This window comes from Anabas testudineus, chromosome 7, assembly GCF_900324465.2.
Source record: "Anabas testudineus chromosome 7, fAnaTes1.2, whole genome shotgun sequence".
NCBI lineage: Eukaryota > Metazoa > Chordata > Actinopteri > Anabantiformes > Anabantidae > Anabas > Anabas testudineus.
Genome location: NC_046616.1, coordinates 9,344,961 through 9,357,302, shown reverse-complemented (window position 1 = coordinate 9,357,302; position 12,342 = coordinate 9,344,961). Strand labels below are relative to the sequence as shown.

General features: G+C 41.4%; 3 protein-coding genes across 3 annotated transcripts; 1 reads left to right on the top strand and 2 right to left on the bottom strand.

Moving 5' to 3' along the window:
• Window positions 1-1,923: 1,923 nt before the first annotated feature.
• On the top strand, window positions 1,924-2,509 carry her12 (hairy-related 12). Its single transcript, XM_026368714.1, has 2 exons — window positions 1,924-1,992; window positions 2,099-2,509. The coding sequence occupies exons 1-2, from the start codon at window positions 1,924-1,926 to the stop codon at window positions 2,507-2,509; spliced, it is 480 nt and encodes a 159-aa protein (XP_026224499.1).
• A 1,811-nt stretch (window positions 2,510-4,320) lies between these two features.
• On the bottom strand, window positions 4,321-5,001 carry LOC113167808 (transcription factor HES-5-like). Its single transcript, XM_026368678.1, has 2 exons — window positions 4,815-5,001; window positions 4,321-4,725 (listed from the first exon to the last, which is right to left on the bottom strand). The coding sequence occupies exons 1-2, from the start codon at window positions 4,977-4,979 to the stop codon at window positions 4,321-4,323; spliced, it is 570 nt and encodes a 189-aa protein (XP_026224463.1). The 5' UTR covers window positions 4,980-5,001.
• A 1,736-nt stretch (window positions 5,002-6,737) lies between these two features.
• Window positions 6,738-11,035, bottom strand: LOC113167712 (taste receptor type 1 member 1). Its single transcript, XM_026368524.1, has 6 exons — window positions 10,851-11,035; window positions 9,830-10,157; window positions 8,985-9,755; window positions 8,664-8,882; window positions 8,043-8,163; window positions 6,738-7,663 (listed from the first exon to the last, which is right to left on the bottom strand). The coding sequence occupies exons 1-6, from the start codon at window positions 11,033-11,035 to the stop codon at window positions 6,738-6,740; spliced, it is 2,550 nt and encodes an 849-aa protein (XP_026224309.1).
• Window positions 11,036-12,342: the final 1,307 nt, after the last annotated feature.

Below are 12,342 nucleotides of genomic sequence, written 5' to 3'. Positions count from 1 at the left end.
ACTTATGTAGAGCGAGAAAAGAGACGTTGTTGTTTATAATGGCAAATATGAAGTATGTGACCCTTTTAAATTGATATAATGAAGGTGGATGTGATAGAAATATCAACAGGTTGTTCACCTGCTCAGGTGGAAACGAGGAAAATACAGTGCATTTGGCTATTACAGGTGTTTATTTGCATATCTAACCTATTTATACCTTAATGTGTGAACGAATGTGACCCTGTGACTGATCTGAAAGTATGAAAATAATAACTTTGTGATTATTTCATGTGTAGCAATAATTTAATTTTGAGATTACTGCATTAAACAACTTCTAACTACACTTTAAGATCATAACTATTCCTCTGAATTATCTTTTTTTTATTTTATTTTACTGCAAAGTGGAAGTATTGTTAGCGTGTGGATATGACTCAGACTTCTCATTTATGTGTTTTCTGAGGTCACACACTGAAGTATTATGTCTATTCTGACAATACTCCCTGACTTAATTAAAACTTTAGGTATTGCTTTCAGCATTGTAGATCTGTGGCTGTGACCAATGGCAAACAGGCTGCCCTGTGCCAAGCAGTGAAGCCAGTTGACTTGATTTTTCCCAGATAGACTGGAGCACAGAGTTTCTGTTTGTCCTGCAACAAAAGATCAATTAACATTCCCAGTGGAGCACGGAGGAGCGGCATGGCTTTTGTAGTGCATTTACCCTGATGTTGGGGACTGGTGGGAAACTGGGAAGACTGGGCTACTCACACTGTGCCCACAAGGCCAGCTTCACATCTGGGGCCAGCCAGTGATAGAGGCCCCCAGAGGCGCGTTGCCAGCTCGCTCATAATGCCATTAACTTGACACTAATTTGACACAGTTCACTTATGAAGGGGCCTTCAGACCATTGGGGCAAGTCTGCCAACAGGTTTTCTGCAGGAATCAGTCACTAACATGTGACTAATAATGAAAATGTCCACATACCAGTTATAAATACAGTGGATTTCAAGTCCACTGTGGTGAAGTGACAATGCATGAGACATTAAACCCACCAGCTCTGCTCGTGTGTGTCTTCTTATATCATGCTTTCTGTCTGACCGTGCACCCGGAGCACATGTGCGTCATTTCGTGTTAAAGTGCGCTACCTGCGCTCACGCACAGCACGAGGTCTTCCTCGACTCGCGCCACGAAGAGCGTGGCCACTTGACGGATTTCACACGTGAGACACGATCAGCATCATCAGCATCATCAGCATCAGCAGGAGCCTTTGATCCGAGGATCGTTAACTGCAGCTTCTTCACACATCATTCACGTGGGAAACCCTGAAAACAAAGTGTCACGTTCAACAGTCAGTAACTGAAGCAACAGGTGGAATAAAAACCACTCAGACAGTCACTGTGGTCACTGCAGTGAAGTTTGTATGAAATAGAAGTTGAAGAGTTTCTTCCACAAACATTTTTGCAGCTTCTGTTCATGGAACTAAAATGTTTTTTTAAGGAAGGGAACTTTCTTTGAAGAGGAAACTAAAGCCTTCAGTTTATATTGTTTTATTGCAGCGAAGCATTTGGTTCTTTTATTACCGTCTTCCTCCTTTGAAGATGTTCACTTCTGTGTGCTTCACTGTCCTCTATCATATCTATACATATATAAATCTAATTCTCAGACAGTCCATGATAAATTAACAGATGACCACTTGATAACGTGTTAATTACCTGTTGCTTATCTTGGGAAACATACCACACTCAGCTACATGCCCTATGAGTTATTGACGTGTCTCCTATTGTTGTGCTGGGGGTCCCACTGGCCTGAGTGTGGGAACCCCAGCCCTGCCTGAGCCACATGGCTTTGTTATGCTAATCTGCCAGTATAAAAAGAGGAGCAGCTCATCCAGAGTCACCAGAGCTTACACTGCTATCCTGAAGAACTGTTAACTTTACCTGCACCAACATGGCTCCTTGTTCCACCAACTACTCCTCTATTCACCACAGCAGGATCTCTGAGAAAGACAACATCAAAGTAAGTACAGCAGGAGATTTTTATTATTTTGCATCAGCATGCTCAGAACAAATGTCTGGTTGTTTGCTGAATCATGTGCTTACTGGGGTGTCCTTCTCCTCCACAGTTGAGAAAACCTGTTGTGGAGAAAATGCGCAGAGATCGCATCAACAGCTGCATCGAGCAGCTTAAGGTCATCCTGGAGAAGGAGTTCCAAAAACAGGAGCCCAACTCCAAGCTGGAGAAAGCCGACATCCTGGAGATGACTGTGAGCTTCTTGAGGCAGCAGCTGCAGCCAGGACTGTGTCACAGAGACTTCACCCAAGGCTACTCTCACTGCTGGAGGGACTCTCTGCACTTCCTCTCTGCAGGCTCCAACCTACACTCTGCCACTCCTCTGCAGGGCCTCCAGCTGCAGGAGCAGCGGCTCCATCAGGACCAGAGAGTCAGCAGCCCCTCTCCAGTCTGCCTCACAGTCAGGCCCACCACGCTGCAAGACAGCAGCAGCAGCAGAGGCCCTGTGTGGAGGCCTTGGTAGAGAATCTATCACACTGACACTCTGAGACCTGAGGGGACCTGCTCTCCCTCACTGTGTAGGAAATTCATTTCCAGCCTGCTCATTCGTGGTGGGTTTCCTTATTGTCTCATCATATTGATGGACAAGTAGTAAAAGTGAAATCTCTCACTCATCTGACGATTGTCCTGTTTAGACTTTGATTCATCTGTCGTTTGCTTTTCCTTTGTGTTTAAAGCTGGAGGTTGATTTTGAGTGATTACTTTGATGAAATGATTGTTTACTCCAGTGGAGTTTATCTTTGGACTGCTTGATGTAACAGTATATATGCATCTGCCGTACTGTGTTTTACTGACAGCTGCTGTTGAGAATATTTCTCTTACGTTTTGAATTATCTATGCCAGTTTTTGATGGATGTGGAAAATGATGCGTGTGTGTTTGTGTGTAAGGAGTGTGCATATCAATACTTTATGGCAGGATGTTGTTTTTGCCGTTTTGCTATCACATTTAAGCTCTTAAAACTTATTTCTAACATTTGTATGACAATTAATAAAAAGTTACAATCATAAAAAAAAACTAATTGTTGATTTATTTCATACGTAGGCCTAAGTGTTAACATTGCTAGATAACCAACTTCCCTTTCTAATATTTCTTATTTTTCTATTAATCCAAAGTTCAAACACAAGAAAAAAATATACACACAGTAAGATACAACCAATTTGTTATGTTGTTTTTAAAAAACTAAATGTCACAGTCAAGTCCTGTGTTAATTAACTTCATCCCTTCAGTATAAAAGACCGCTGCTCCAGGTTCCTGTTTCTGTCTCCTACCATTCCTCCTCCTAGCCACCAGATGTCCTCGACCTCTATGGCTTCCTTCCCCCTTGGCCACCTCACCTGTTTCCATTTCACTTCTTGCTAGAATGCTTTATATACCAGCCCAGTCATTTGCGCTAATGTATCATAGTTTTCATTCATTCATTCCTGACTGGATCTATTTGGTCCTGTGTTTTGGACTCTACCTGCCTGTTTTCTGGCTTCACCTCTACCTGGTCTTAATGTAAGTCTGTTTGTTTGACTGAACCTACCTGTTTGCTTTATGACGGCTGCACTTGGGTTTTCTCTATTTGATATTTTAACACTAAATATAACAATAAAAACGTTAAATTCTAGTGCAAAATAATATGATGGAATTTATAGATGTGTGCAAAATATATTTTATTTGCAAAACTCACTGGTCCAGTCATAGAAGTAAGTAAATGCAACTAAAATACTAAGTCAGATTTTTATTGAATATCATGCTTACTGTATACACAATCAATATACTTTAACGACACAATATGCACTAAGCACAAATATATTTTGTGAAAATTAAAACTTTAAAACATGTCTAAGGATTAACCCTGACATTTGTCACTCAGACACATAGAAAGACACAAATGCAGCTGTTTCTTGCCTTTGACAATACTTTCTTCCTCTATTTAAGGAAAACAAGTCACACCAGACATTTTCATTGAACCCCTGTATAAAATTTCCCATCAGAACTAAGTTGGTTTTATCTTTAAAATTAATAATATTACTCATATTAATGAACAGAACACCGGCACAAGGACACTGTTGATGATCATTTTACAGGAAGGAACAGTTTTATAACGGTGTGCTGAACTATCTTAGGTGTGAAGGAGAAGATAGAATATCTATTACATGTCATATCATCAATATGATGAAACACTAAACATACTCAACACAATAAATGAGCAAGCTGGAAATGAATTTCCTACACAGTGAGGGAGAGCAGGTCCCCTCAGGTCTCAGAGTGTCAGTGTGATAGATTCTCTACCAAGGCCTCCACACAGGGCCTCTGCTGTCTTGCAGCGTGGTGGGCCTGACTGTGAGGCAGACTGGAGAGGGGCTGCTGACTCTCTGGTCCTGATGGAGCCGCTGCTCCTGCAGCTGGAGGCCCTGCAGAGGAGTGGCAGAGACATTTGCATTGGAGCCTGCAGAGAGGAAGTGCAGAGAGTCCCTCCAGCAGTGAGAGTAGCCTTGGGTGAAGTCTCTGTGACACAGTCCTGGCTGCAGCTGCTGCCTCAAGAAGCTCACAGTCATCTCCAGGATGTCGGCTTTCTCCAGCTTGGAGTTGGGCTCCTGTTTTTGGAACTCCTTCTCCAGGATGACCTTAAGCTGCTCGATGCAGCTGTTGATGCGATCTCTGCGCATTTTCTCCACAACAGGTTTTCTCAACTGTGGAGGAGAAGACATTAAGGTAAGATCACACTTCAAGTCAGTAATTCACATACAACCTAACCCTCAAAAAACACACTGGGACTCACTTTAATGTTGTCTCTCTCAGCGATCCTAGAGTGGTGGATGGAAGAGTAGCTGCTGGAGTGAGGAGCCATGCTTGTGCAGGTAGAGTGAGCAGCTTCTTCAGGATGACACCGTAATCTGTGATGTCTGCGGAGGAGCTGCCTCCTTTTATAGTGAGATGTTAGCATAACAAAGCCATTGTTAACTCAGAGGTGAAGCAATCACAGGCTGACCAGTAGAGATAAAGCCATTCCCCAGATGTATATCAGACTGAGAATGATGTGCTGTCAGTGTCTCATCAGAGGTTGCTGCTTATCTCACACTCCAGTTACACAGGCAGCCCCTCATGTGCACCCTGGGAATAATTAAAATAGGATTGTATGCATTAGTGGCATCCAGGGAAAAGGCACTGACATTGTAAATGAATTAAATACTGCAGTGGAACAGTCAACACTTGTGGATTTTCTATTGCAAAAATTTAGATAATTCTGTTTGCATGTTTTGTTCCTTTAATTTTGTGCCAAAAAATAAATAAATCATAAATGTTAATGTGTGTGTTTTCAACCAGCTGTACTTACAATAGGATTTATCAAGGGAAGCGTGAGAAAGACAGTTTGGTGTTTTGGTTTTCATATGATACACATTATATATCTTGTACATTAATCAATATTCATTTTCAGTGGGTCAAAAAGTTTGTCAAATAAAGCTCCTGAAGTCCTCAGCCTTCTCTGGTCCTTGGTGTAGTGACAATAAAACCCCTGCTTGTTCACCCATGGCACACTTCAATTGTTGACCCAGGGTATTAAACTGTGAGTCGACAGAGAGACTGTGGGAAAGCTAAGCTCGGACTCTACTCACACATCTACTGGTCAATAGCTGACCCCCCTTAGTCACAAAAGGCCTTTTCATCTCTTCTGTGAAACAGCAGCCTGCAGCAGCACTGTGTGTGTGTGTGTGTGTGTGTGTGTGTGTGTGTGTGTGTGTGTGTGTGTGTGTGTGTGTGTGTGTGTGTGTGTGTGTGTGTGTGTGTGTGTGTGTGTGTGTGTGTGTGTGTGTGTGTGTGTGTGTGGTTGCACATGCACGCAGACATAAGGCGGGCCAATTGAGGATTTATTTTATATGCAATGAGTTACGTCAGGGTGAAACTTTTTTCTGTGACCAGCTGCTACTTGTTGATTCCCTCAAAATAGCTGACATTAATAAACTACAAAAAGCTTTAGATGTAAGTTACTCAAAAACAACAGCTTGTAGATAAGATTGATTTTCTCCAACATGTTAAACTATATGAATATATTTACATTGATTTTTAAACTGTAGTTTTGTTTCTTGGATAGCTGTCAGGAGACAATTGAATCTAAAAAAGTATATTATGTATTGATTCAAATGAACCTACTCTTCTATTTACTTGGATGGTGTCCAAGTAAATAGATGAGTAAGAGTGTCTGGAGCAGCACTGACTGCCTCTCTCTGTTAATTAATCTAGTTTTAATATTGAAAATTTTTTTAAATATTTAAACAAAAGACACAATTACTGATGACTCATGGATGTCCAGTTTAATGTCTCTATGTGCCCTCTGACCCACATCACCTCCCTTCAGTTGACTCAGCTCGATAGAAGGCAGTGCGCTGACAATTAACATGCATAGTATGGACATTTTATTTTATAAGTTTAAAAACAGTGCTTTATGATAAGGACACATTGATTCCACAAACACAAGTCATAGATCAACTTTTATTTATACTATTTAATTTTCTACAACATTAGGTTCGAGTATGCCCTCTGATGTTTCTATTAGAGGTCCAGTGAATAGAAAATCTCCCTCCTGAGACCTGATATGTAATAAAACTTCATTTGTGTACAAACAAACATATTAACTCACTTGTCAGATAAAAACACTACATGCTACGCTTCAGCTACTCTTCTTTAAATACAGTTATTACAAGCTTTATTGTTTGCTCATAGTATACATCTGAATACAGTTCTGGAAATGGGCAGTCGTGTTCATTTGTGGCTTCAGGACAATAATATATATTTTGGGAAAGAAGTAGCCCCCGAGGAAAGCCAGGACGCTTAGAAGAATGGCAAACACGTTTGCAGCCATGGTGAATGGGCTTCTGCTGACGAGGTACAGTGTGAAGAAGCTCATCCAGGAGATCATGTACACCATGAGGCTGAAGGTGACACACTTGGCCTCATTGTAGTTGGCTGGCAGGTCTTTTCCCATGTAGCTGAAAGAGAAGCAGAGGACACTGAGCAGTGAGACATAAGCTAACTCTACACCTGCACCAGGTGAGAGGGTGTTACTGCACTCTAAGACAATGCTGTCCTCATAGAAGAGGAGATCTTGTGATGGTTTGGGAGGGTTGAGGGCCACGCGGACCCCAGAAATGAACAAGATAGTGACAGACACCAGGAAAATGGTGAACTCTGGGCCGTGTTTTTTGGCCCACTTGTCATAGACCGGCGGCAGCTTGGATGCAAATTTAAAAATGCAGACAACTTGGAGGGCACGCACAGTGATGCAGGCCAGGCACACAGAGAAGCTGAAGATGAATAGAGGGTACTTGAGGATGCAGGCCAGAGGCGAAGGCTTGCCAAAATAACACAAAGAGCTCATAGCAGCAGCACTCAGGGCTGCCAGCATCAGGAGGCAGGTGCGGCCTCCGGCAGACTTGGCCACAGGCGTGTTCAGGTTGAGCATGAGGATTATCGCAGAGCCAGAGGTCATAAGAAGACAGGCGACCAGAAAGAAGAGCAGGGCGATGGAGAGGGGGGCGTCCCAGGCGAGCAGCAGGACGGTCCTTTTGAGACACTGGTCACTGCTTGGGGGAGCCCACTGCTCCGGCAGACAATGCTGGCATGTAGTGGGGTCTGAGGAGAAACCGCATAAAGAGAAAACCTGAGAGAGTCATCCCTAGATCCTAGGTATTGTAGGTGGGCTGCTCCTGCATTAGGCCATAGTTTGATGCTCTGCACCATCTGCTGGTCAAACTTACACACTGCTGTGTAGGAGCGCTCATCATTTGTCAAACTGGCAGTAACTTTCTATAAAATCTGGTGATCAAAATGTTAAAAATCCCTTTTAATATAACCCCTCTCATATACAGAATTATCCCCTTTCAGACAGACTTGTATTATTATATATAAGTATTATTCATGGCAGAACTGTACAGGTGTACCTAATATAATGTCCAGTGAGTGTATATATTGTTTCTTTGTGTTATTTGGGGTTTAAATTCCTTAATTTTACCACTTATATTGAGGAACGTGGCAGCAGGACAGGCCTGGCAGTCGAAGCAGCAGCGATGCGCTCCCAACAGTAGCTTCTTGTAGCCTTTTGGGCAGGGTGGAGAGCAGATGGACTCCGGCACCTAAACACAAGTAACAAAAGTTCAGAATAATTATACGTCTAATAATCTCCTCATAGAGGAGCAGAGATAAGAGACATAACAAAATACAGGTAGTCACACAAACGCGCATACAACCAGCAACAGAAACAAATGCATACATTCACATAAAAAAAACTAAAATTAAAAGTTAAAGTTTATCCAATAAAATGAATAAAATGTTTACCAGCATTAAAACTAGACCTCTAAAAAATTACATATGAATTCAATATATAACATCTACTGAAATAAGCTTTTTATTATTATTCATTCCTGTTGAATGTTTTTAAAATACTCTGAGAAGGAAGCTGAACAAACATTTAATTCCAATTTGGGGAATTTTGTTCCGGGCCTTTTTACATTCACACTTCATAAACAGATTTATCAGATTTATCACTAACAAGCACAACATAATTTAAACTAACATTACTAAGTATTTAAGTCTTACAATCACTAAAATCAAAAATACTCCATGCTGGTCTTACTGGTTTTGAATTGCCTGTGTCGTACCACTCAATTTGATCATCATTAACTGTGAGCATAGTGGGATTGGGGTTAAAGGAGCCCACCACCCTGACAGACCAATCTGTCCCCCTCCAAACCCAGGAAACAATATCATATCCTGTTGGCGGGTCACCATTACTATCAAAGTAAACAGAGGTGTTGTCCAGAGAGAAGTCCACCTGCTTAAGCCACGAGAGGAGCTGAGGTAGAGAGGAAAGGGGAAACAGAGGATCAGTGACTGACAAAATCTGGTTCTGAGAGATTTTCCTCTTTAGCAAAAACACTAGTTTACATCTACTCACCTGCCATGGATACACACTCCTTTTCTGGCACTCTCCAGAATCACAGTCTAGAGCTTGGTGCAGAGCATGAGCCACAGCATACACCGCCTTATACACACTGAAAGCGGAGGTCATGTCATATGTGTCCATTGAGAAATTCTTCCTGGCCAGGCTGAACAAGTCCGTGCTCTGTAGACAGATATTCCCTTGGCCCATGGTGCTGTTAGAGATGTTCTGTGTGTCACTCTGCTGCATTGAAGCCAGAAATACCTTTTTCTCAAACTCGTCAAAACCAGGAATAAGTGAATATTTGATGGACATGCCGATCACAGTGCCGATGGTGTGGATCCCAGGAATCCCTGATATAAGAGTAGCTGCTGACCAGTCCTCCGTCCCTATCCATACCTTATTTGTCACATTCTGCTCAATGACAAATGGGAAGAAGCCCCTAAGTTTTGACTTGCTGGAGAAGACTACAATAGTGTTGACTTTGGTCTTCAGTATGCCGTCCACCATGTTCCTCATGGTCTGGACTGTGTTATCGGTGAGTGAGGGGATTATTCCTTGGTAGGCGATGCAGATGCCATAGTTTGGGGCTTGCTGGTAAAGGCTCTGCATGCCCTCCAGGCCATAGTCATTATCACTGGCTAGCAGAGCAATCCATGTCCAGTTGAAATAAATTAAAAGCTGGATTATAGCTGTCACCTGGTTCTTGTCGCTGGGAATTGTGCGGAAAAAGGCTGGATAGAGGAACTTGTCGCTAAGCATTTGATTTGAGGCCTCATAGGAGATCTACAATGGAGCAGAGGATGTAAGGAATGAGACTTTCAAGGGCAACAATTAAAACTTACTGGTAAATAACTTACTTCTGGTACGAGAAAGGCCCCAAGTAAAGCAGCCGGGGTGAAAGTGTTGCTGCTGCTGTCTGGCCCGATCACAACCACTGTTGTTTGACTGTTGTCATAATTTGAAGGTGTGTTTCCTTCTGTCCCAGGAGTGGAAGGGTTCTGGTAGAGGTGCTCCAGCAGGTCCAATGTTGCCAGGACACTGGCTGGTGCTGAGCAGATGTCATACATCTGGTAGCCCAGCTTCACTCCTGGTAAAAGAGACTGTGGTCGGGTGCTGTTGTTGATTTCTTCCACAGCAAATCTCATGGCTTGCATCAGGTGAAAGCCGTGTTTGTTGGGCGTACCTCTAGAAAAAGTAAGTTGTAGAACGAAATGTTATGTACAGCATATGAATATACTGCAAATGAATTTCTACAGGGAAAAAAACAGAGTAAGACAAAGAATGTGAACCTTCTGGAGTTACCGGATTTTATTCATGAATTCATAAAATGTGATTCTGATAAATATCTATAATCTGTCATGTGCTTATTGTACATACCCAAGTTTACATTTAATAATCAGTTAAACCTTTTTTCGCTGCAATAACCTCAAAAAGCACTCTTGCTCATACCAAACCCAGTGCATGTTCATTCAGCAATTCAACTTTCGTTTCAGTGCACAAGACATTTTCCCTGTAAAACTGTGGAGGTGCTCTTCGGCAAACAGCACCTCTGTGGAGCATTGTAATGGACACAATAATCTTTGCAACCATGCACCGTGATTTGTGTATAATGGACTCATGAACAGAGTTGTTGACCAGCTCCAAAAAATAATTTAAGCCTTTAGTTTTTACGAGCTTTACCCTCTTTTTTGCAAATAAACAATTCTGGATCATAAGTCTTTTGAGATTTTATTTTGTGAGGCATGATTCACATCACCAGATCTTCTTGTGACTATTAAACAATGTTTATTGTTGTTTTAATAGATCAAAGTGGCTTAAGAACAACACAATGATTTGTGTTACCAGTTGAAATAGATTGTATTTGTTCATAAAACTCACACATTACATGGAACCAAAGCCGGTAAATTAGAAGTTAGTCCATCTGTGTAGTGGAGAGGAAACAGTCCAGCTATGGAAAAGTTGCCCTGCAGTTGCATTCCCTGTCCATGAGAGATGTAATCCAGGTCCCCATCTACTGATTCCAACAGGATCCAGCCTAAGAACAGAAACACAGCATTAGACATCACCATACTTCACCTCCACTCGAGATACATGCATGTAGAAACTCAGTGTGGTTTGCAAAACGGATCTGGGGTTGTTTTTTAAAGTGTGGATTAGCAGAGGGAGGGATCAGGAGAGCGTTGGTTGAGTAAAGCAGTGGTATTGCAATTTGCTTGTGCGACTGTAGAGTATCCCTCCCATTAAAATGAATCGAATAAAAGTAATAATAGAACATGGAAAGACAGACAGATGTGTTTCCATTAATCCCACAACTAGAAGCCAGAGCAAACTCAGTACAGATCTATCATTCATAAAACAACTATTTTTAACAGTTCTTTCCCATTAATCTCAGTCCTGGTAACGACTCACTCACTCATAATATGACTCAATATCCTGACTCAGTAAATTCATCAAATAGTTTTGATGTTTTAATGTAGACTGTGTTTTTTCTTTTTCATAAATATCAAATTTTAGCTTGAGACATTAGAAATAATATCCCTCCAAATCTGATCTATCAACTAGTGCAGCATTGTTGTGCCATATTCAGTTAAGTCAGTTATCTGGTCTCAAACTTGCAGTCTGTAAAAACAACATGGTATGTATTATTCTTGTCAGTCAATTTGCAAGAATTTTCCCAAGGTGATTAATAAAGTATCAAGTATTATTATTAATTCATATTCTTGTTAAGTAAACAATGACAGTCAGTCACCATCGTTATAAAATCAAAAGTTTCTCACACATTGACAAATTGTTTATTTTGCAGATGTTTTCTATTCTAACTTGTTATTTCAGGAAAACACAAGTGTAATCAATAATAATGTAATCTGCATCTCGTGTAAATGAACCATTTGCAGGGCCTTGACGTTAACCTTTTTGTAAGAGACATTTGGTACACTTGTAAGGTACAGGACTAAAACAACTGGATTACATTTAGCTGGGCTAGTTTCAGGGTCCTGGGACATGATGTCTCACTGGCTTTTTAAAAGTTGTTATCTGTGCTAGTTCACTGGTAAACCTTCGAAACCTGGAGATCCACAATGAACACATCCTTTATTCCTTTATGTTTTGAGTTATACGTATATTTTTCTACCTGACCTGAAAAAGATTTGCACAGGTGTGGCTGAATTTGCATTGTGGTTGATATTTGAGGCCTCATTTCATTAAACTCTTCTGCTGTACTGCAGCACCATTTGCCTCATGATGACCTGCGTGCAGGACACAAAACCCATTGTTTTGACAGGAATCCTGTGCATTTTCTCCACCACAATATTATGGAAGCAAATTGATATGTAAAGTTCCAAGTCTGTAGCTACAAACACAAGGATCTGAA

Bases quoted from the DNA above. Each gene is read 5' to 3' on its own strand.
- LOC113167808 (XM_026368678.1), bottom strand. From the start codon at position 4,979: ATGCTAACATCTCACTATAAAAGGAGGCAGCTCCTCCGCAGACATCAC. The intron at 4,726-4,814 runs GTGAGTCCCAGT...TCTCCTCCACAG, and splicing joins CTGAGAGAGACAACATTAAA to TTGAGAAAACCTGTTGTGGA.
- LOC113167712 (XM_026368524.1), bottom strand. From the start codon at position 11,035: ATGTCTAATGCTGTGTTTCTGTTCTTAGGCTGGATCCTGTTGGAATCA. The intron at 10,158-10,850 runs GTGAGTTTTATG...TACTTTTTCTAG, and splicing joins GCTTTGGTTCCATGTAATGT to AGGTACGCCCAACAAACACG. The intron at 8,164-8,663 runs GTAAGACCAGCA...ACTTGTGTTTAG, and splicing joins ACACAGGCAATTCAAAACCA to GTGCCGGAGTCCATCTGCTC.
- her12 (XM_026368714.1), top strand. From the start codon at position 1,924: ATGGCTCCTTGTTCCACCAACTACTCCTCTATTCACCACAGCAGGATC. The intron at 1,993-2,098 runs GTAAGTACAGCA...TCTCCTCCACAG, and splicing joins CTGAGAAAGACAACATCAAA to TTGAGAAAACCTGTTGTGGA.